Raw genomic sequence first — 23751 nt, 5'->3', positions numbered from 1 at the left:
TAGAAGATATCAGGATAATGACACTATGATGGCTAATATATTCTCCAGCACCTCTAGTTTACTACTTGGAATAGTTTAAAACTTTTTTTGATCAAAAGTGAAGTCTATGGATACTGATTCAACACTAATCACTATGGTCATTAGCAGAGCACTTCTGTGGGACCAAACAGATTTTTGTGGTCTCAGCAAAGGATAAGAATGCTATTAGCTACATTCTTATTTTGGATCCAATGCTGTTTAATTTCCAGAAAAATGTTCCTCCTGACCCCTGATCTTCTCACACCTGTTCTAGAAGTCTGAGACGTCCTATAGGGCAGGTTTTGAAAGCACAAAAGTTTCACATTTGGGGCAGGTGTTTTTCAAGCTCAGGATGGCTATTTTCAACTTGAAATGGTTTGAATTTGAATGTTTTCCCATCACTACAACTGTCTGGCAGTTGTACCTTGCTTTTTATGGCAACCAGATACAGGTAGAGGGAAATTATTTTTTTTCTGCTATCCTTTCCACATTAAGAAAAGCTAAATTTCTATGTCACATCCTTCAGCAAAGTAATAAGGGGAAAAATCTACACAGCAATAGCAGCAAAACAATTCAATTTAAAGAAGGAAAATGGGTCAGGATAACAAGTATCAACAAGTAAGTGCTACGCATGCAATCCAGCTTCATAAAACACTTCTGTAAGGACTCCACTCCATACGGAGCAAAAAAACCCAATATGTTTGTAATATCAGGTTTTTTTACACCCATAGACTACTGATTATGCTGTAGATGAAAAATCCGTTCCAGTGGGACATAAATTTTCCAAGTATTCCAAATGAACATCCAGGCTGCCATATACCAAACGCAGTACATTCAAGACCTTCTCTTGTATGAACTCAACTTGCTCTGCAGGGCAGTAGTCATCCAAGCTGGACCTGGGAACACCAACAGTAACACTTTTAAGTTTGTTTCAAAAGAGCAATGTTTCCTGCCAATCTTCAAGGGTACAGTTTCATCCCTCTTACTTTTTTCCCTTTCTTTTTGTAATTCCAGCTTTCATACAAACATTCCTTATTCCCCCACCTGCAATGATAAAAATGACTCTCTGTCCCATTGATCTTCTCAATGGGGAAGCTCAGACAAGTTTTCAAGGAATCTAAGGGTGTCCTGGTCTAAAATGGAAATGCTAGATGTTTCTGCTCCCTGAAACATACAACTGCCAGGCTGGAGCTCCAGAGATCTCAGCCAGGCAGCTATGAGGGTGGAAGTGACATCTGAGCAGTAAACAGGAGGAAAATAATGAAATGCTTCAAATAATTGCTATCATCTTATTTCATTGTCAAAATAGTATTTTAACAGACAGGCTCATTACTTATCCAGTCATTTTGCCTGGCTATTGTTAAATCACAGTGCTTCATTTTCACATAGCTGGAGGCTCTGCAAGTGCTTTTTAGCTTGACATCACCCAAGAGCTGAAAAATGGAAGCATTAATAGCTAGACAATTCAGGTGGCATAGCTGAGCAGCCAGTAACTGGGCAAAAGCTGCAAGGAGAAAAACTAGCTCTAAAATGAATTCCTTTGATAGCATCTCCTGAATGCCTATTTAGAGCATCTCTCATTAACACTGATTTCCAGCCTGAACATTTCATTTACCTCCATTTTGATTTGCTAATTGTTTGAAGCCTTCCCTGGAATTATCAGTTCCCTTTAAGAAACATACCTGCAAAACTCTAAGAGTTCAAGAACAGCCAGCACAATACATTTGGAAGTGATTTTTTGTTGTTGTTCTATAAATACATCTCCCTTTTCTCCATGAAAAAAATGGTCTTTAAAATATAATCCAAACAGAACTTTATAAAATATTATAGGAGTCAAAGATGCCATCTCCCACAAAAAGTCATGTCTGATTCTCAGTTAGAGATCTGGCTAGCTTTATCTGGAAGTAATAGGAATGCCATTTCCCCTCCTTCCTTTGAATCTGCAACACTTACAGCTTATGTAGGTGTTCATAATGCATTAAATCAGGATTAAATCACAATGCATTAAATCAGGATATTGAACTAACTATAGTGGCCTGGGTTGCATATAGCTGTAAGCATCGCTCAGAGCCGAAGCAAAGCTAGTTAAGGCTTAGTGTAGAATATGAACTAGGTTACTGTCAGCCCTCCCAGGTAAACCAGACAGGAAACACGACCAGATGAGTTATTTCTACTTTATTGTAAGGCTACATTAACAGAATCTTGCAAGTCTGAAAGTACAAATCTCCCGCCCTCCCTATTTACTGCCAGAATAATTACGGCGGGCCCTTTCTACGTTTCTTTCTTTGTCCGTTACCCAGCTGTGGATTTCTTTCTCTCTTCTCTGATTGTTTCCTAGGCAGCATCTCTTCCCTGTCTTCCAAGGCCACCCTCACATTCCATCACAGTTACTGGGGGTGGAGAAGCATTTTGGGTGAGGCATGTTCAGCTTACCAAGCTGCATTCAAGATGCACTCACAGTTAAACTTACCGGGCTATGGTCACAAGTGTTGGTTTTGGTAAGCTTCCCAAGAGATGTTGTATAGCCTGTATAAAGCTCTCTATCTCCTCTTCAGTGCTAACATGGTGAGGAATTTCAGAGTAATCACAGGTGAGACCAGCCTGATGGACCTGAGAAATGAACGATACACATTTACTTATTAGCGTGTTGCTCAAGAACTCCCTCTCCAAGCAAAAGAAAACAAAAAGCAAATAATACAATAAAAAGTATAGGTGATAAGAGAAAACCCTTCAAGACATTAATGCACTTTTCTGATTACATTCTCAAGTCCTGATTTTAGTTCAATCTTCTTTACCCTGACTTTCACTAGAGATTAAGACCTGACCCCCCAGTATCTCCAGCCAGTGTTAGAATTGTGGATGTTGCATCTGCAGGGTGTCAATTTGTGCATCACAACCGGAGAGTGCTAATTTGGTCAAGAATGCTTTAGAAGGCGTTGACCCATTTGTCAGTATCAGACCTAAAAATCATATAAATTAGCTACATCTAGATGGTATAATAAGCCATGTTTATACCCTGATGGAAAAGAACCTGGTCCTTTCCCTTGACATGCCTCCTTTCAACCTCAAAGAAGAAATAATGACCAGATCTCAGGACAAACAGTTCTGCTTTGAATGACACATCAGAATGTTCCAAGTATATCTGGCCCCAGTCAAATGAAACACACAAAGTTTAGAGTGCCCTGTGTTCTGACAAACAGAACAACAACAAAAACAACCACAACAGAAGGACAAAAAAGTCTGTATGTACACTTTTGCATTAGCAATCTATTTGCAAACAAAAGGTCAGAACACACAGCAACAGAGCTGCATTATGATACATGAACCCTAATTTCCCCCTAACAGAGAATTTTAAATCATCAGTAAACTTGATACCAGGGTGGCAGCAATGTATGCCTAACTGATGCTCAATGGCCCCTACCCCACTTTCTCTCTTTCTCTTGCGAATGGCAAGCAGTGATGGTCTTGCTATATTATTGGGCAATGTATATTCCAAGCCTCTGTTGTTTGGAATAATGAAAAAGAAAGGAAGAAGCCAATAACTGGCTATCAAACAGGTGAAAAATGTAGAAGAAAATGCCTCATTTTATCCTGAGCCTTGGACAAAACACTGGAATGAGAAATGTTTTGCTTCTGTGTTTGGAATATTGAAATCGCTATTCTAAGGTCAGGACATTTCGGACTCAGAACTTTTTGCTAATTCAGTCATTCTACGGCCAAATCAGAGCCATATAGTGGTTTGCCAGTTGTTCAAACCAATATGCCAAAACATTACAAAGATAAAACAAGCAAAGAAAACAAAAAACAAGAAAACAGTAATAACATGGTTAACTATAGGTAGCAGCCCAGTATACATAAGCAGCAATAAGTACATCTCTGATGGCCTTTCAGAATGATGCCAAAGTTGATACCAACTGGGCTTTCGGGAGAAGGCCAGTTCTTAAGAAACATTTTCATAGAAAACCATTGTCACCAAACTGCCCCCCCCCCTATCTCACATACATAAGGAACCCTTGATATGCTTGAGAAATAAGTCTATCACTCAGGATAAGCACTCAGAAAAGATTGACTCCAAATGGAGGAAAGCAGTCCTGAACAATTCCTTACTGTGCTTGCCTTAAAAATGGTTTGCTTGAGAAACGTATTTGTCAGAATCCAGCCAACTTCAGGCCTTGGTTTATGAACTTGAGTTCTTCCAAGCAAACCATAATTGTTTCAAAATTGTTCAGGCTTTAAGAGCAACACTAAACTATAGTTAACTTAATTTCAGTTTCTATTCTCAACTGAATGAATGCAAGGAAAGAGAGAAGAGAAGCTAACCTTGTTATGATAAGCACAGGTTAGGGTAACATCCGAATGCAACCACTATCTACGTGTCAATATCCACATGGTAATATCATGGTCTAGAAATAATAACAAATAAATAGGCTTACCATCTCATAATCTGGAGTTCCCATTCGATCTTTCAAATTATGTACAAGCTGAACTAGAGGTTTCAGTCTACATTGAATTAAAATATAAATTGTGCAATTAATTTAAAGAAGAAATGCTCCAGGCATATATTCTAAGCAAGCTGGAGAAACTATGATATACAATACTTCATAAACTGTACCATTCTGCAAATTGTATATCCTTCTATTTTTAAAATTTTATTACATTAAGATGGCAATTACAGAATTCTTCCAGAAAAAAATAGATTTCAGTATGGAATCTGGGCTGAACTGAAGCCCCATTCTCTTAAGGTATCATATAATATCAACTTAAGTTGGTGAAAAAATTGTAGTTAGGCCTGATTCATTCATAGATATGGACAAACATATGCCTAGCATCAGTATGGGTGGATGTAAGATTTTTCTTCTAAAAAGAAATGCATTTTTTGAGGAAGTCAAGCACAGGGCCTTGGTGGTGGTGATACCTGTCCTATTTCTTCTTAAAAGCATGCTTGGTGCTTATACCAAACCTGGTCATCAGTAGCTTTAAAAACCCAGGTACTGTAAATATTTTCTGCCTCAAAGATGCTTTGAACAGGCTGTAACACTTGACAGATTTATTTGTGTGTACTTATTTCTCTCTTTCATTATTTATAACTTGTAATTTTGGCAACACCATAACTCCTTTGGCACAAATCCCATTGAACTGGTGTCACCATAGTCAAAACAAAAGGACATTATATTTAACTGGCTGTTTCTTTATCTAAGCCTGGCTGAAAGAAGAAGCAGAGATTAAATATGGAAATAACCAATATTTTGAAAGATTTGTTGTGGTATAAATAAAGTTTGATGCATGATGGGTGCCTTGATATGAAAAATTGTAGTCTTGTATGGGATTTATGAAGAATTTTAGCAAAGATTCATCAAGTATGAAGATGTGCTTCCTTCAAAAGTAACTAAGTTCCCAGAAAGGTTACGCCTTTCAGTGTCTGTGTACCTCCCAGCATAATTTCCTTAATAAGGTAGTCCTCGCTTAACAACCATTCGTTAAGTGACGGTTTGGACTTACAACGGCGCTGAAAAAAAATGACTTTAAGACCGGTCCTTGTACTTATAGCCATGCAGTGTCCCTATGGTCACATGATCACAATTTGGGCACTTGACAGCTGGTTTGCATTTACGACCTTGTGGTCACATGATCGCCATTTTTGACCTTCCCAGCTGGCTTCCAGCAAGCAAAATCAATGGGGAAACCACATGATTCACTTAACAACCATGTGTTTTGCTTAATGACCACAGTGATTTGCTTAAAGACTGCCATAAAAATCATCCTAAGACTGCTTCACTTAGCAACTGAAATTCCAGTCCCAACTGTGGTCATTAAGCGAGGACTACCTGTAGTCCACTTCATGGTAGCCTTGGTGTCAAGGTCATGGTGCAATTACAATACCCAGGATTTGCAGCCCATCTTTTCAGATTTTCTTCAGTGTCGTCATCACATAAATCAGCAAAAGCTGCTTCTAGATCTTCCAACTGGTGTGTGCGATTCTCAACACAGTCGAGCAACTCCTCCTTTAAATATAAAAGCAGAAAGCACTTGAGCAATTGTATGAAGCTAGAAGGCCAGCTATGTGGTTGAGGAAATGTGGGCATATTTTTGTTGTGGTAGATACGGGCAATGCGTAATCCTTTAGAATCAACTCCTAAAAATCTGCTTAGAGGTGAATGCAGCGCTAGCTGCCATTCTTTAAAGTAGTGAAGTCCTAGGATTGCTGGCTGCTTTAAGGAGTTGGAGGTAGGTGTTCTGTTCATGCTCCCATGTGCTCCAGAGAGCATTTTGGGAATCATATCGAAAGTGCTACCCAGCCCTGGAAGCCATCCCTTCTCTTTGCCCCTTACCCCTGCCCCCCATCACTTCTCTTCCAAACCTCTTATATTCTTCTTGAGATAAATGATTTTGACAGACCACCTCCATCATTCCCCAATGAGGATTACAAGCATCATACCTCTGATAAATTGCTTTCAGGCTTCTTAAAACTGTATAGTTCTTGTAAGAGTTTGTATTCCTCCTGTATCAATAAAGAGAAGAAAAAAGTTATTCGCAGCATACTGCAATTACATGCCATTAATCACGACAGCATTTTCTGTATAGTCTTCCTAAGCTCAGTTTATAGGAAATTGCCCCTACTCCCTGCAAAAAGGTAATGCACAATCAAATGTAGACGTCATTTTTGTTAGACATGTCCTCTGTTTTCTGTGTCAAAACCAAGCTACGTAAGATCACAGCTATTCTGGATTTTTCCATATACAGAGAATTATACACTTCTATGTACAATTCCATTGTTAAAATTGGCTTTATATCCTACCTTTCACTCAAGAGGAGGCATGAACTCTGATTTTCCCCCCACAGCAACAACCCTGTGAGGTAGGTTGGGCCAAGAGAGAGTAACTGCCCTAAAGTCACCCCATGACCTTCCGTGGCGCAAGGAGGACTAGAACCTGAATCTCCCTATTCTTAGGCTAATGCCTTAACCACTATACCACTGGCTCTGTAAGATTTAACTTTAAGACTTAATTTAAAAACTCTATTTTTCCTAATCGTACCTTAATTGGCACTATAATACTGCCTTATTTGGATGTTACAGTCCAAACGTCATGGAGGAAGCAACAGGGTTGCCACCACTTGGCCCATACCTGCCATTAGAACCCACCAGCTTGGTCCCCTGGTCAGACTACAATTCTCTGTAAGTAGATCCTGCCCTACATAAGTGGGCTGCTTTGCCGTTTAAAATCCTGACTGTGCAATGGTCTAAACCACAGAGGATGCCTATGATGATAAAAAGGTTCCCCTATTCAGGTATTTGCCCAAGGCATGACCTAGCAAGGACTTAATAATACCATATAGCTGAATCCAGCAGATTTTCATTATATCGAGTGCTTCCAAGCGGCATTCAGCAGCATCTCATCTTTGAACAGTACCGCTAAAATCACATCTTCAACAAACGGTATCAGTAAAACAGTACATGGAAACAATAGAATAACCTATCCACCATTGCATTCCATATTTGTACTAATGGAGTCATCACTCTTCAACAGTGCAGTCACTCACAAGACTATCCTGAATGCTCTAACAACTAGGTTTTCAAGGTTTCCAAATGTCAGGAGTGAGGGCATTGGTCTTATATCTGGTGGGAGGGGAGGTCCTGCTGGAAACACTTGCCTCTGAATATCCTATCCTTATGAGTAGCAAGAACTCGTTACAGGCACTTCTTGGACAGGAAGATTCTATTTGCAGTAAGTTGTTCCACAGATAATCAGGCCCCAAGCCATGATAACCAGCAGCTTGAATTACACCAAGAAACCAACTAGCCCCAAGTGCAGTTTCCACAGTTTTGGTGTTCTGTGGCTATACCAGGTAGTCCCAGTTAGCACGTGGGCTGGTGTGAACTGCATTAAGTGAAGTTTCCGGGTGATCTTCAAGGACAGTCCCATATAGAGCACACTGCAGTAGTCCAAAGGTGAAATGACAAGGATGAGACAGTTGCCAGACTTTTGGTTTCAGGAACAGCCGCCAACCAAAGCTGGGCAAAAGGTCTCTTGGCCACAGCTTTCACCTGCTGTTTTTTTCAGCCGGAGATGAGAGTTCAGGAAAATTCCCAAACTGCCTACCCACTCCTTCTGTGGGAGCACAACCCCATCACGTGCTAAAGTTGGTATTGTCCCAGACTCATTCAGCCTCCGAATCAACATCCACTTGTTGTTGCTAGAGTTAAAATCTCAACTTGTTTCTTGTGATCCAGATCCTTACAGCCACCAGCCTTGGGGTCAAGATTTCCACTACATCTCCCAATTGTCTGGGATAGGGATATAAAGTTGGGCATCACCAGTGTCCAAATGATGGAATGACCTATCTGTGATGCAACATTTCTCTTTTTCTCCATGAAATTAAAATTAGAATCCATCAAGGATAAATGCCCAGATAAGGCTTAGCAGATTAGTAGTGTCTTCTTTCTTCTAAATATGGTGAAGGAGAGGGCTCCCAAAAGGCACTCTACATACACTGCCTCTCCCAGCTGTCCCACCAAACCATAGGTTAATTTTTCCAAAACCCCATATGTCCTTCCTTGATTCCAAAGAATTTTGTTTTTGTTTTTCTCTGAAATTAAGGTGGATATATACGTACTGTCACAATAACGCCCAAGCCACAATTGGCACATTTGTATGGCAATCACCTAAGATTTAGGTGGAAAGAAAGCGGGACATATCTTGTTGTAATGACAGCAACAGCTTCCTCCTATTTAGTGGGAACAGGAAGTATCTTTGACAAAGAATCTATTGAAATCACAAGCCACAGAAGCAAACTCCTTGCCATAAAGCTGATTTAATCCTTTTGTAATGCCAGTGTTGCATTAGGGTTCCATTCCATAGATCCTTATGAATGATGCAGAGGCAACTGAATTCAAGGATTCTACCAACCTGCCAAATATTCTGTCTGAACTAGTTGGGTGGGGAATGGGGCCGAGAGACATCATTACCGCTGAGCATTAAGGGAGCAGGGCAGAGGGTGGTGTGGGGAGCTGTGGTGGCTGACTCCCATGCAATTCAGCACAGGGATTAGGCAGATTGTCAGGTGAGCATTAGGGCATCACTATGTCATGTGCTCTGGAGAACACTTGCTTACTCAGGTAGCAGCAGTTGGAATAATCTGGGCTCTTGGATGAGCCCAACTCAGTGCCTCTTTTCCTTCTGACAATCTACCAAATGTTGAATGCTCAAGAGGAGGTTGGCACACTTGGTCCTGATAAGGAGAATCCATGCTGAACCCATGGTCCTGGTTGCTGTTGCTGGTGGTCCTCTGGACATTCCAGCCTAATACTCCTGGTTGCAATCAAGTTTCTAATCCTGCAAACAGCAAAGAATGCTTGTAACAAACACACCTGCAACAGTGATGTTTTGTTCTATGCAAAGAACAGCAGGTTTTCTTCTGCATTCAAAATTTTTCTTCTGCATTCAAAATTTTCAAAGCACTTCAGATTCTGCATTCTTTGAGGACAAAGAATTTTGCACATCCCCAACACTCAGATGGGCTAGGTTAGGGATCCAGATTGTAAGATAATGTAAGATAATGATATGCTAACTGCAAATAACAAGTCAAAGTTTTCAAATGTGGAGTTTGTTATTGCTATATAATTGTGAGAGATGTCAAGTGGTTTGAGTCAACCTCAGGGTTCGTCAAAGGACAACAGCAGCAAAAAAGGGGGATCCCTTTAAAGTAGAAAGGAATAGCTAGAAACAACCCTAAAAGGACCAAGGATAGTCTGGGGACACATTAAGGCAAGGGGGGGAACATCTTTTGAAATATGTCTTCTTTTAAAAAACAACAGCAACAACTGATGAGCAAGATTGAATAAATGTTGCAGCTGGATAGTTACCTGAGTGTATATTTCTTTGAAAGGATTCTTAACTGAAAAGAAGTCCAAGTCAATATCTAAAACATAAGCAGTGCCTTTCTGTAACACTTGGAGAATGTCTTGGACAAGTTCTGGCATTTGACATGGGTGTTTTCCTATGGAGTCAGATGCAGAGGGAACCTGGAGATTGCTTGGCTTCTCACGCACAGAGATTCTCTTTTCAAAGCCATCAGACAGCCCATCTGTGCAACTGTGGGTCCGGTCACCAGGGTCTTTTGATGAAGAGGCATCACCAGTGTCATCCACACTTAATTTGCACTTCTTGGCAGAAAGTGGAGCTTGGTTGCCTTCCCAATCACTAGTAGCTTTGGAGGGATTCACAAGGCAGACACTCAGATATAAAGATTTTTTGTTCTCTAGCTGACCAGCAGGGACATAAAGACCATCAGAAAGGAAGTAAGCATCTGAGCTTGTAACCCTGCAACAATAAATGCTTGTTAGCTCATTTTTTTTCAACATAAAAAGGAGATTGGCAACCCACGGCCAGACAGGCCTCTGTGACCATCAGCTCCTCCCACAAGCCAAATTATTGTGTACGTTTTTCCACTAAAAACATGAAGAAAATTGATGAGCTAAGTCTGTGCAAAGTTGATATACCGTTTTCCTTTTTAAAAAAAATCCACCACCACCAAAACAAGATGGAAAGTTTGGCCTTACTCATAATCAGTGCATCATTACCATGCCCCCATGGTTCTCAGAGGGTATATTTTTAAAAAGCCTTCATAGGCATGCTATAAGAAATGCCTTGCTGGAACACACCCAGGGTTCATTTTGTCTGACACCCTTTTTCCACCAACAGAAAGCCCACAAGCAGAAAGAAATGCACTAAATTCCACATTTGATCTGCGCCTGGCACAGTATCTTGGAAAAGATTTCAATTAGCCTTGGACCGATCAGAAGTTCTCCAATCTGCAGATTCGGGTGCTAAATCCAAATTTTGATTTAAAAAAAGCTTCATGCCTCTGAATGATTATCACTGGATATCAATGGTCTTTCTAGACATTTGGATTAAGCCTGTTCAAATTCATGGAAATCAGTTGAAAGAATTTTCTGCAAATATTTTTAAAAAGAACCTCTACTGACACTAGTTGGAGATTCTTTTAAAACCTGGATGAAATTTCATCCACATGCCAAATCATGTACAGATATATACTTATTTCTGCTTTTTAAAAAATAACAAAGTAGAGAAAAAACACAGTGCATGGCTTCTGAAATTCTTTCCAACTCCCTTAGTAGCCATGTTTATAAGAGATATCTTTATTTACTTCTCCATAAAGAAGTAACATGTTAAATGTGAATGTGTATTTTCTTCCTAGTAAGAAATTAGCTTATGTGCATATGTGTTGCCCATGTCTGCTTGCGAGTGTCTACCCAGGGTGGGTGCATAGGTCTTCTCTCTGTGCATATGTCCATTTTTCCTTTGCGTTGCATCTGTGTCTGTGCATATATGTTCATTTGAAAGCACAGGGTGGGCTGGGTATTCTATGCTCTAGGTCACATGACCAGGAGGAAGAAGGGAGGGGAGTTTAGAATGGATGAACATTTAGAATCACTGCCCAAATGCTCTTCCGTAGGGATGCTTTGGAAGACATTTTCTGCAAAGTTTTTCTCTGCAGCTCTTGGCCAAATCTGGTCGATTTTTGAACTTGATCTTTCTTCTGCCAGCTTCTCCTGCCACATCAAATTTGGTCTCATTCTGTTATCTTTTCACAGAGTTATCCTGCTGAGAGATACATAAAGTTCCCTGAGCCCCTTTACATACTTTCTTTCCAATATTCCATTGGGTTGGAAAGAATACAAACAGCACAGAAGAAACAGGCCATGCTAACGCACCAACAAAATTTCAGGATAGCACAATGTAATAATCTGTGGGTGGGTGGAGAATGTTTTGGATTGTGATTGCTGCAATCCTGACCCTGGGTCTTAAGGATCTTATATTCTAAAACATCTGAAGGATATCAGTTTGGCTACACCTAGATGAAAAAAAAAATCAGTTTGGCTATTAGGAGACTAAATAAACCATATGCACAGTCTGGTTTATTAGGAACACTTTTGTGAAGGAGTCAGGTGGTATATACATGTAATAAATAATAAAAAAACCTATACTAACTCAGATAACCACACACACACACACACACACAGACTCACACAAACCAAACTCTTTGAATGCTGCAAGAAACATACTCCCTAAGTTACCTTATCGTAGTAGTAGAGGTATCTTTGCCCACTAAAAAATGATGAGTTCCTTCTTCTATTTGCTGAGCCCAAGCTGGATGTAGCCATATCACTTGTGAAAAATGACCAGCATAAACAGCAGGTATAATCCAGTTTTCAATGCTTAGCTCACTGTAAAAGAACACAAGGTAAATATGGGCTGCAATGTCTGGGAAACTTGGGTGCAGATGACATAATTAAGAAAACATAGCATCACCAACATACTTGCCCATATGAAAACAAACCCTCCCAAGAAATATTAGAATGCTTTCATTAGATGCAATCAGAAGTGAGAAACAGTATACAAACGATTTAAATAAATAGTCTTAGTCCAATACCAAGTCACAACAATTAAAGTACAGCATACCATTAATACTTATATACATAACTCTCTCTCTCTATACACACACACACACACACACTGTATATATATGAGGAAGAAGGCAGTAGCATTTTTTTTAATTTATAGCCTTTGCTTATGGAAACTGTTCGGTGCCTCCAATGAATTGCTAATTTTATAGTGTTTCTTTCTCTTATAAACGAACAAGGAAACACAGGTATGTATAGCCAAGAAGATCTAACTTCTAACAAGGTAACCTATGTTCTGAATCCAGGAAATTAAGACTTGCTATATCAGGAGATATTGCATAGGTTTAGATATCTGATTCTGCATGCATTGATTTTCTAGTAAATAAGGATAAAAGCAGCAGTAGTGGTATGGTACTAAGAGTGGAAGAGAATATGATGACTTCATGTTATCTAACTACAAATTGTTTCCTTATTCAGTGCTGACCTTCAGAAGTGATGAGTTATTAGGGAAGAAAACTTTGAATGGGTGTTGTCATAAATATAAGCCAGTGCAGACTTACTACTTTACCAGTTAGTGCTAGCCATGATTTACTAATTAGCATATGAATCACCACTATTAGGAAGCAAAATCACACCTTTTGCTACGCCACATCTATGCACAACATAACATTTAAGAACATATAAGATCCATGCGCTGGCCTGAATAACATCCAAATCAATTTCCCATATGCAAATCTGAGCTATTTGGGTCAATGCATATTTAGATTTTAAATTTCAGATCCCATTGAAATAATGAATCCTTATGTAGATGCCTAGGAACAGCAGAGATAAAGTTAAGAATGTCAAGTACATGAAGTGATTTTACTGTCCTACACATGCAGACTAAAGGCTGGCAGCCTAGACTGAAGGGCCACTGAAGGAACGCTCTGTTCACCAGTAACTTCACAATATATGCTAAACTTCTATCAACACTCATGGGATCTTGAAGTGGAATCTGGCCCCCATCAATGCTTCTACAGGGCACATGAAAGCTTCCACAGTGCATGGAGCTCCTACAGTGCACAGTTGTTGCAAATATGGATTGGGTTTACTTACTATGCATGAAGATGGAGGTCTACCCTTTCAACCGGCACTGGTGGGGTAAGATTCCTAAAACTGAACAGTCTGAAAAGAGTCACGGAATAAGTAGCAACAGGGCGCTGCAATAAAATGTTGCATACTGGAATGTTCCTACTCATCATTCTGTATATCTTTACCTTTCAAGACAGTATGCAGACAGCTTGCTCTTCAACTCCCTTTAGAGCAGTCTTTCTCTAAAGCATTTTTATAATTCTATAAACCTCATAGTTCTCCAAGCATTCAGATATACTTAGTATACTGAATTACAGGACCTGTAGCAAAAAAATTGCAGTGATGGGTGCTCCTGTTTGTTCTTCAATTGTTAGGTACGTCTTCTAAGATATTCCATTCCACTTACCACTACCTTATCAGTCAGCATTCTGTGATACTCCACACTCATTTACTTAATTTTGGAGCTTCCCTCTTAAACCATGTACAAACATCATTCTATGGTGCATGGTGCTGTTCTGACTAAATAAGCAATAGAACTCACCTCTCAGAAATAAAGGCAAGGGTAGCTAGTTCTATGCTAAATCTTATGTGAGTTTTGAGCTTCAGATGCCCCCATCTGGCCATTTTGATAAAACATATACACAAAATTATAGGGCTTAAAGAATGTAAAGACCCAAATTATTTTGTTATTTATTTGATAAGGTCAAGGATTATGTAAGAGTAGCAACCTCTGAGCTGAATAAGTTTTGTCATATTAAGTTTATGTAACCTCAGGACGCCCCAGGAACAAGGCAAGTAGAAAACAGTTCACCAATAGCCAACACTTCTATGCTCACGTAAGCTAAAATTCTACCCAGTCAACAGTTCTGACAGACTGTACCACCCTACCTAAACAGGGTTTCTTTGTCGAACACAGTATCTGCAGGCATGTTCACTGGAATAAGAAGATCTGGGTGGGAGTCCAAATGAACGAAGCTGATGTTGCTAACAGGAAGATGCTTTGAGCCTATAGCTCGGTAAATGAAAGGAAGAACCTGGAACGACACCAGTGGAGATGTTTCAGTGCAAGAAAAACTATGAACAAACTTCATAATTCATCAAGTTTTCAGGGAGTGGCATCAGAAAGAAGGGTCTCCTTCTAGAAAATAGGGGTGGCTGGAAATAATTTGGCTTTCTCCCATTCATATTTGCAGCAAGTTGTTATGCGCTATTATATAACCCAAGATCAATAATATTCACTCCTAAGTAAAACTACAGTCCTAAGTGCCAGTACCAAGTATTCCTGAATTGTCCAAAAGAAAAAACAAACAAACCCTCAGGCTCTTACTGAGGTCAAGTGCTAGTCATGAAATAAAGATGGCCTTAAAATTACTTCTAGCTTCTAGACACTGCAGGGAAGAAAAATGGGACCTCTGCATCTAAAATTAAAGCTGTGTTTCAGAACACTATTAAAGCAGAAAAATGCAAGAACATCCCTCTTCATCCCCAAATAGATTAAACGAAAATCGAAACATTCCAGATTACTGTTACAGGTGAACTAGTCAGGGAAAACCAGACTTTCCTAGTGGAAGTATGATAGTTTCAGAATCTTTTTAGAGAGGAAAGTGATTTATAGTCCCCTAACACACTTCTGTTTACACCCATAACAGGTCAGCTAACCTTCCAAGATTATTAGGTATCGAGGAGTGGCAGATTTTACACCTTGCAAGATGGAGGGATAATTTCAGTGTAAGAGGAAAAGTACTATTCTAAAATGGGTACTCTTTCACTCACGGGCTGGGGACGAGCTAAGGGCAACGTCGTGGGGCTAAGAGGGAAGACTCGTGATCAAGGTATCATTGTGTGTCCTAAAGTGCAAGTGGTCACAGAGACTTAGGTTGTCAACTTTGCCTATACTCAATAGGAAACAGTCCCATGAATCCTTTGAAGCTGCTCCCCAATTTCACAAGGCAACGCATTAGCTAACTGCCACGAAACCATTTGCTGATCGGCACTTCACTTACTTCGTGATGATCTTCCACCACCCAAACTGGCAACTTCGGGTACGTGCGGAGGGAGCTGCCCGCGCCGCTCGCGGGTCCAACACTCTGCTCCCCGCCGCCGCTACTCATTTTGATCACCTTATGCACCGCAGAATGCTCAGGACATGTAAGATTCTAAAATCGAACGCCAAGATCTCCGCTGCAGGAGGGCCATCGTTCCACGTTCTGAGGCCGGAATTGTGCACCGGTTGTGTTCCAAAGAGAACGGGGGACGCATCTAGACGTAACACACACCGGCATGGTGGGAAAGGAAAGGAGGGGGAGCAGTGATTATACCATTCGTAGAACAGGGAATCTTAGCTGCTAGGAATCTCCAAAATAGTGTGGTGTCATGCTAACTGAAACGAGTTAATCATACGTTTCCCTGACTCTTCTCCACTTTGCTCGAAAGATGAACACTTTTCCCCCCCGAACTTCCGTTTTGATGTCTTGCATGCTCCTCCTTCCAAGTCTTTTCTTCCGGTGTGAGGGTTTTCCCTGCACAATTTCTCTGTCTTTGCTGGTGTCCGCGTTCTGCGTTGTGGGATCTCAAAAGCAGTGCTTCCAGGTAAAATAAAAGCTGTACTGTACTCTCGATAGAGGGGTGATGATTCTACGATGCTATGTGGGATTTAGTTTATTATCCTTCTCCTTTGTTCTGCCAGAAGATGTGATGTCTCATGTTTGAGAATTCAGTTATTTTGTCCTCTTCTTATATAAAAGCTATGCACAATATTGGAAATGCATATATATTAGTGGAAATAGCTTCACTTATCTTTAATGCTTGGAATTTTCAGTTTCCAAACTGCTTATCTTATCCCCTCCCCGATTTAAAATTGGAACCTCACGAAGTTAACACGGAACCTAACAAGAGGGTGTCTTGTTTTTCCTTTGAAAAGATGGAGTTCTTTGAAGAGCAAGCGCTGTGTAAGACAAAGAGTGCCATCAGATGTATAATCTCCTTGGAAGTTAAGTCCTGAACTGTTCTGTCAAGGTATCCTAGAGTTACCAAAAGGTAATAAAAGAGATGCATAAACTAAACAGTTAGTGTACAAGGCATTTTCTGAATAAAATTAACATGTGTATACAATTTACATTGCAGACTTAAGCATACTCAGTCAGAAACAAATTCCAAAAAGTTAAGCAGGATTTATCTCCTAGTAAACATTTTGTGGGTTGCAAAATCTAAAAGAGTCCCTTATGAATTAATACTTACAGTTGAGAGCTTTTGAGTCTTTGCCCAAGAATCTGCAGGAAGATTTTACTGCAAATCCCAGACATGACATTTGAAAGATTCTATGTAGATTTTTAGATCAAGGATAAAAAACCAAAGCTCAGAGGTGAGTAGCAGATAGGCAACTTCAGACATGCAGTGACTACAAGTATGGGTAACCACGCTTATGTTGGGAATACATCATGTTTCAAAATAAACTTAAATAATTAGCAGTAATAATAATTTATGTCATATATTGAATGCTCTTGAATATTAGCCGGTTAGCTCAGCCAGACTGTATTGCTAAAAGGCTGGAAGAAGCAAGTGAGAGCTGTCTGATTTTGTTTTTACGGAGAGATCATATCTCAGAACCTGGACATATGCTTTGCATACAGAGGATGCTAGGGTCAAATCTTGGCACCAGTCCTTAGATATCAGGTAGTGGGAATGCTTTCTGCAAGAAAACACTGAAGAGTGCTGCCATTTAGAACAGATAATAGAGGTAGACCAGACATCAGATCTGACTGGCCTTAGTTGATCTCAGAAAGCTAAGCAGGGCCAGACTTGTTTTGTTCTTGGATGGGAGACCAGGGCTAGGCTTTACTAGGGAATAAGACAATGATTTGGAAGAAGGCAACAGCCAACAGCTTCTGTATTGTTCCAACCAAAATTGTACTGATATGTCCACCTCCTTGCCCAAACCCATTTTATAACATCAAATCATCTCTTCACTGATCTTCATTGTTTTGAGCTTTTCATGGGACAGATCAGTTACCAACTAGGAATCACACTTATCTCAAAGAAGATTTAGTCTGACTTGACATGTGATACCTGTTCTGCAAAGGCAAGTATCATTGTAGTCACTGACACAGAGAAAATAGTGGCTTGCCTCAAGCTGCCTAGTAAGTTCAGATGAAAGCTGAGGCTGGGGAAGGAGAAAGAAATCAGTATCAGAAATGATGCTGAAGTGTGACTAAAAGTTGCACGCTTTTATGTAAGCTGTATACAAAGGCCCAATTTAATGATTTAAATCATAATTCATTGACCAGACAGAAAGATTCTATGATAATCATTTCTACTAAAGTGAGTTCCTGTTATCTGATACCATCTAATATTCTTTAATTCTGAGAGAGAGAGAGAGAGAGAGAGAGAGAGAGAGAGAGAGAGAGAGAGAGAATTTAAATCGATTTTTTTTAGTTTAATTTTCACCAAAACATTGAGTGATAGCGTTAGCACTAAGCAAACAAATGCATTGTGGAATCAGTGAGCACCATTAAAATATTGCAAAATGTGCTCCTTTCATGGCCTACTCCTCAGGACCAGAAATTTATTTCTCCAACCCTCAGCAATGCAGGAATGTGTTCTGCTCACATTTTGTTTCAGTTTGCTCTTCTGCCCCGTGCATTTAATCCAGACACCTCCTTGTCCAAACCCATTTCATCACATCAAATCATCTCTTCACTGATCTTCATTGTTTTGAGCTTTTCATGGGACACATCAGTTACCAAGTCTATTGACTTCTCCTCCATCTCTATATTAGAAAACAGAAAAGCTAGTCGGTACAGTACAACATATATATTATTAGATCTTTGAGAAGTTCATGTTTTAGTGACTGTTTCAAGAAAATATTTAAAATCCAAATTCAGTATTAAAAATCTGATTTTAATTTCTTTTCAGTAATTGATTTTTATCTATCCTGTTTTTTCCCACTTGAAGTACAAAGGGGATCTTTAAAAATGTTTACAAATGTAGCCAACTCTCCTCTATCCTAACTCAAAGGAATGTGACAAATCAATTTAGCTTTCCTCTTCTTCTCTTTCTAGCTGGGTAATGTCTTTTCATTCTGGGCGTGGATGCCCCCGGGGCCGAGGAGGAGCTACTGTGCGAGCTTCATCGCAAACCTTTCGCCCCCAAAACCTGAGACAAGTGCATCCTCAGCAGTCTTCAATGCAGTATCAGTATGACCAGCAAACCGCAACCACATCCATCTATGTGAACCCTCCAACTACAAACTATGTACCTCCTAGGCCAGATTTTGTCCCATATCCCCCACCAATCCCCCCTTCGCCTCAAAGTTCAATCACTCAGTGTCCCCCCCGACCTCCTTTTTCAGGCCATCAAGTGAGGCAGACTTTCCCACTTCCCCCTTGCTTCCCCCCAGCTCCTCCCCCTGTCCCAAATCCTAGTAACCCTCCAGTTGTAGCCAATGCAACTGGACAAAACACGTTCCCTTACATGATGCCACCTCCATCCATACCACATCCCGTGCCTCCACCAATAATGCCTCAACAGGTAAATTACCAGCCTGTGTATTCTCCAGCATACTCTCAGCAGACATTTTCGCCTCCTAACTTCAATAACTACCAACACAATGCAAACTCTTACCAAAGCAACAATGGCAGTGCTAATAGTGGTGGTAACACCAGCAGTAACTTCCGACACCCAAGTCAGTATCCAATAGAAAAATCCCAGACTGAACGGAGGTCTCCAGAGAGGAGTAAATATTATGACGAACATCGCCATCGGGATCACTGCCATGGCCATGGGGATCGGCATCGCTCCACTAATCATGGTGACCGGCGGGATCGAGGGAGGAGCCCAGATCGCCGGCGGCCAGAAAGTAGTCGGCATAGATCGGATTATGTCAGAGGAAGAACCCCACCCCGCCATCGAAGTTATGAATGGTACAGGTAATCTGAGTAATCTCTGGTACTATTATTCTCAGCTCTTCTGTCTTGCTTTTAATTGGGACTGAGGATCAGACTTGGCATTTCTGCTAGTTAGAAACCCATCATAAGTGGTTCAGATTTTGTAACTCATAGAAGAATGACTTCCTATTTGTTGCTTTCTTGAACCTCACAGACTCCTGGGTTGGTACAGGCTTGCACTTGTTGGGGATCCTGGGTAAAACATGGGTGATAATATTGACAGAGATCTAAATGCAATACTAACTTGAATGATCTGTGGAAATATACAAAAAAGAAAAAACTGTTCCATAAGAAAGAGAAAAAAAAGAAACATAAACCCATTTAGTTAGATGTCTAAGCTACTTCCAACATTAGCACTGATAAACTGATGGCAATTTTGTTTTTGGCTAGTTTGGAAATCAACGTGTTTGCAATTCTCAAATAACTTAAGGTCGGCGGTTCGAAACCGCGCAGCGGGGTGAGCTCCCGTTGCTCGTCCCAGCTTCTGCACACCAAGCAGTTCGAAAACATGCAAATGTGAGTAGATTAATTGGTACCGCTTCGGCGGGAAGGTAACGGCGTTCCGTGAGTCATGCTGGCCACATGACCCGGAAGTGTCCTATGGACAACGCTGGCTCCAAGGCTTTGAAACGGAGATGAGCACCGCCCCCTAGAGTCGGACACGACTGGACTTTACGTCAAGGGAAACCTTTACCTTTACCTAAGCATCTTCTGTCCAGACTTAGATGCAACTCACATGCTGTTGCATCTTCAACAGCTATTCTTCTTGACTTTGTTTCCTTTGTGATCACCACTATTGAAGGGCAAAATACCCCCAGAAATTCAGAGCTGCAGGGAAGCAGGAGAAATCTTTGTCATGAAGCAAGGCTGTGTTCCTCTCCCAGCTAATTCAGGAGTAAAGAGGAGAGAGGTTTTCTTTGCTTCTGCTCATAACTGATGCTGGGAACATTTGGTCCAGAGGCAATGGTGCATGTCTCCATCTCTTCCTGTCTCATTCCAGACAGGAAGGGGAGGTAGAAGCATGCCAACTTTCTTGAGCTCTCCGTGTTACAAATTTGAAAGTCTGTTGGGTATGGAGATTCCACATGCTTCTTCCTTACATCTACAGGTTTGAGTTGGAGGTTGCAGGGTTGATGGTTGTTACAGCTACCCTAGCAGATTAACAAAACTTGTGGGCTAAGGGGAGGGAAGCTTCATCTCTATTTTTAGCTCCAGGTTCTCCAAAGCGTAAGATTCATTTTGCTCATCAAGTCTAGTTTTCCTTCTACCACAGCAAACAAGTGTTTTTGAGGTACTCTTCTCCTACCTCCACCCCAACCCCCGTTGTGGTTACTGTTTTCATGGGAAAAAAGTGATTACTAGCTCCTGCTCAGATTGTTCTTCAGTGTCACATTGCTAAAATTGAAAGACCAAGGTAGAATCAGCAGATGTATAGAAATAGGCAGGTAGAACCCATTGGTAATTTGGGTCTCCTGCTTTCTCCTGTACTAGTAGCTCTAATAACATTCTCCCTATCTGCTGTATTTGAAAGTGCTCTTTATGATATCCATGCCCGCTTCAAATGATGATTGATTTAAAAATGTAAAAAAAAATCACCAAGTACCTGAATCTCATGAAAGTTTGATGTCCTCACATAAAATCATCACCATCTTTTGAAATGTAATCATTTTGCAAGATTTGGGGTGATTTTTATTGGGGGGCGCCCATACACTCATGCAAGATCACATGATGTCGCCTGGAAAGGCTGCTGTTCCCTGTGTTGTATTTTAGCAAAGCTGAGAATAAAGTAGCAATTCCTTCTTCTGAGGCTCCATAAATGGTATACCTGGGTTCTTTTTCAAACCCTAGTTTGAAACCTGTGAGTGTGAAGTTGGTGAGGGTAAACAGGAAGAGCAAGGTTTCTAGGAGATGTTAGTCATAAAATGGCATGGGGAGGGACAACGGTATGTCTTGCACTCTGGAGCTTTTAGGTTGGCGATCTATTCAGTTCTGGTTCTCCCCATGAATTTCGGGATCTCAATGTTTCCACACTGAGGACTGTGATTTTTTAAACATTCTTAAAGGGAACATCAAAGGGAAAGGCACAGGCACCGTGATAGTCGACGATCACCATCTACAGAAAGGTCCTATAGAAAAGATCACAAAAGAACAGGAAGGTAAGATTGGATACTTAACTCTAAGAGCTATTGAGTGGACTGTTGGTTTTTTTGTTTCTTTATTTTCACGAGACCATCTCATGTGACTGTCCTTCTTCAATGCGTTGTCCACCAAAGGTGTTGGACTTCAACTGGCATCATCAATTAGCTCATCCATCCTGGTTAGGCATAATGGATGTGTAAGCCAACATATTTGAATGGCTAGGTTAGACAAGGCAGCATTAGTTTTTGCCTTTCGCTATGAGAAATGGTAGATGTAAAAGGGAGACAGTTTTGACTGCTCTAGCTTTATTCACTCCCTAGCTCTTAAATATATTATCCCTTGGAGGATATGATAAGGTATTTTGCAGTGGAGTGACATTGTTATTAATTAGATTTATCTTCTGCTTTTATTTTGTACAATTCAAGGTAGTGTACATAATGCTCCCACCTTCTCTTTTCCACACAGCAACAACTTTGTGAGGTGGGTTGGGCTGAGAGAAAGTGACTGGCCCAAAGTCACCCAGCCAGCTTTTATGCCTAAGGGAGGCCTAGAACTCCTGGTTTCCTGGTTTCTAATCCAGCACTTTAATCACTGCACTAAACTGGCTGTATGAGATGCTGTCAGCACCTCCTTAACTCAAACACAGATAATCCTGGGATCGCATGGCTACCATGTGAGGCTAGGAAAAACCATAGCGTTTTTATGGAGGCACTGATGCATTTATATGTGACCCAGGGTTGGTTTTGCTACTAAATATTGACTTTTACTTCCTTCCGTTCTTGCACAGTCAATCTCCCAGCCAAGACCGAAAGAGACCCCGTTGGGAAGAGGACAGGGAGCGGTGGTCAGAAAATGCCAATAGAGAGAAAAGTTATACCTCCATCAAGGACAAAGAGCCAGAAGAAGCTGCAGGTGAAAAGAACGAGGAAGAAGATGAGGATCTACTAAAGCCAGTGTGGGTTCGTTGTACCCATTCAGAAAGCTACTATTCAAGTGATCCCATGGATCAAGTGGTATGTATTCTGAGGAATTCTGGCAACCAATACCTTGGATTATAAATAAAACTAACTAACAAAGCTCAGGTAAGAAATGTTTCCCATACCTTCTGCAGCTCTCTGAACTCTCCATAAAGTTCCTCTGGAGTGTTGGGCTGTGCCTTTCAGAGCAATGTGATACAGCGGGTAACTGAGCATTATCCAAAACTGTGGTGATGGGACACGTGCCTGATTTTGGGCAGTGCCTTTTTCTCCTCCAGCATCACTCTGCACACTATTTTGCTGTATTACAGGAAGGATCCACCAATCTTTCGGAGTTTTCTCATGGGCTGCTTGCTTTCCATAACTAATTTTGGTTAACTAATTTTAGGATCCAAGCCAGTATTGATCTTCCCCTCCTCCTCCCAACTGTAGAATAAAATATTATTTTTCATGGAACAGACCATTCAATCTGCCCTGCAGGTTAGAACTCTCACCAAGAAAACAGTATGGATTGAAATACAAGACAAGCAAATGATACACTGCAAGAAACAGTGGAAGACTCTTCGGTGTCCTTAATAAAGGATTTGGGGGCTGAAATATAATGGGCTGCACAACAAAATCTTCTGGGGTATTCTGAGCATCGTCTCCCCATTTGTCCTGGTTTAAACCAAACAAGAAAATTGGCCAATTTAAAACCTTCACTTTAAAATCTTTTTTAAAATTACCATTTTCCATTTTGTAATGTATACATTTCCTTAATATTAATGCTGTAAAAATTCAAATGGATCTCTTTGCAACCAAATAGGATCTTTTATTTATGCTATTTAGATGCACAATCCAGACCCTCTACAGGTAGTCCTCATTTAGCAACTGCAATTGGTTCTGGTGAAACAGTCACTAAGCAACATGATCACTAAGTGAACCACATGACACAGAGAGAGTGACACCCTGAAGATCACTGGCTGTTGCCATCTCGTTGAGATAAAGTTCTTTCATGCAGCAACGCCAGTGTTACCCCCACTCTGGCATGCATTGTTGTCAGGTGCAGAATTTTGGGCATACATGCATACATTGGTCGGAAAATGATTTTTTTCCTACCATTTATTACCATCATATTTGCGAATGGTCGTCTAATGAGGCAGTTGCTAAACAAGGACTACCTGTATTTGTGCATTTCACA

At 40.6% G+C, this 23751-nt stretch overlaps 2 protein-coding genes across 4 annotated transcripts in view; one reads left to right on the top strand and one right to left on the bottom strand.

Annotated features, from left to right (window-relative positions):
• Positions 1-39: 39 nt before the first annotated feature.
• C3H5orf22 (chromosome 3 C5orf22 homolog) lies at positions 40-15955 on the bottom strand. The gene is made up of 9 exons (XM_063298776.1): positions 15517-15955; positions 14402-14547; positions 12116-12265; positions 9881-10337; positions 6455-6517; positions 5899-6020; positions 4452-4518; positions 2489-2628; positions 40-914 (listed from the first exon to the last, which is right to left on the bottom strand). Exons 1-9 carry the CDS (start codon positions 15622-15624, stop codon positions 758-760), a joined length of 1410 nt encoding a protein of 469 aa, XP_063154846.1. The 5' UTR covers positions 15625-15955; the 3' UTR covers positions 40-757.
• Positions 15956-16013: 58 nt separating this feature from the next.
• DROSHA (drosha ribonuclease III) overlaps positions 16014-23751 on the top strand; it is a 101019-nt gene continuing 93281 nt past the window's right edge. Inside the window, exons 1-5 of one of the 3 annotated variants that reach the window (XM_063298775.1) lie at positions 16014-16102; positions 16434-16549; positions 18571-19431; positions 21519-21611; positions 22382-22607. In XM_063298775.1, coding sequence (XP_063154845.1) covers positions 18578-19431; positions 21519-21611; positions 22382-22607 — 1173 coding nt within the window. In that variant the 5' untranslated portion in view covers positions 16014-16102; positions 16434-16549; positions 18571-18577. Of the gene's footprint in view, positions 16103-16433; positions 16550-18570; positions 19438-21518; positions 21612-22381; positions 22608-23751 lie in introns of all 3 variants that reach the window. The other 2 variants (XM_063298772.1, XM_063298774.1) reach the window with 2 other exon arrangements.

This window comes from Candoia aspera, chromosome 3 (genome assembly GCF_035149785.1).
Source record: "Candoia aspera isolate rCanAsp1 chromosome 3, rCanAsp1.hap2, whole genome shotgun sequence".
NCBI classification, from domain to species: domain Eukaryota; kingdom Metazoa; phylum Chordata; class Lepidosauria; order Squamata; family Boidae; genus Candoia; species Candoia aspera.
This window is presented reverse-complemented; position numbering and strand designations above follow the sequence as displayed.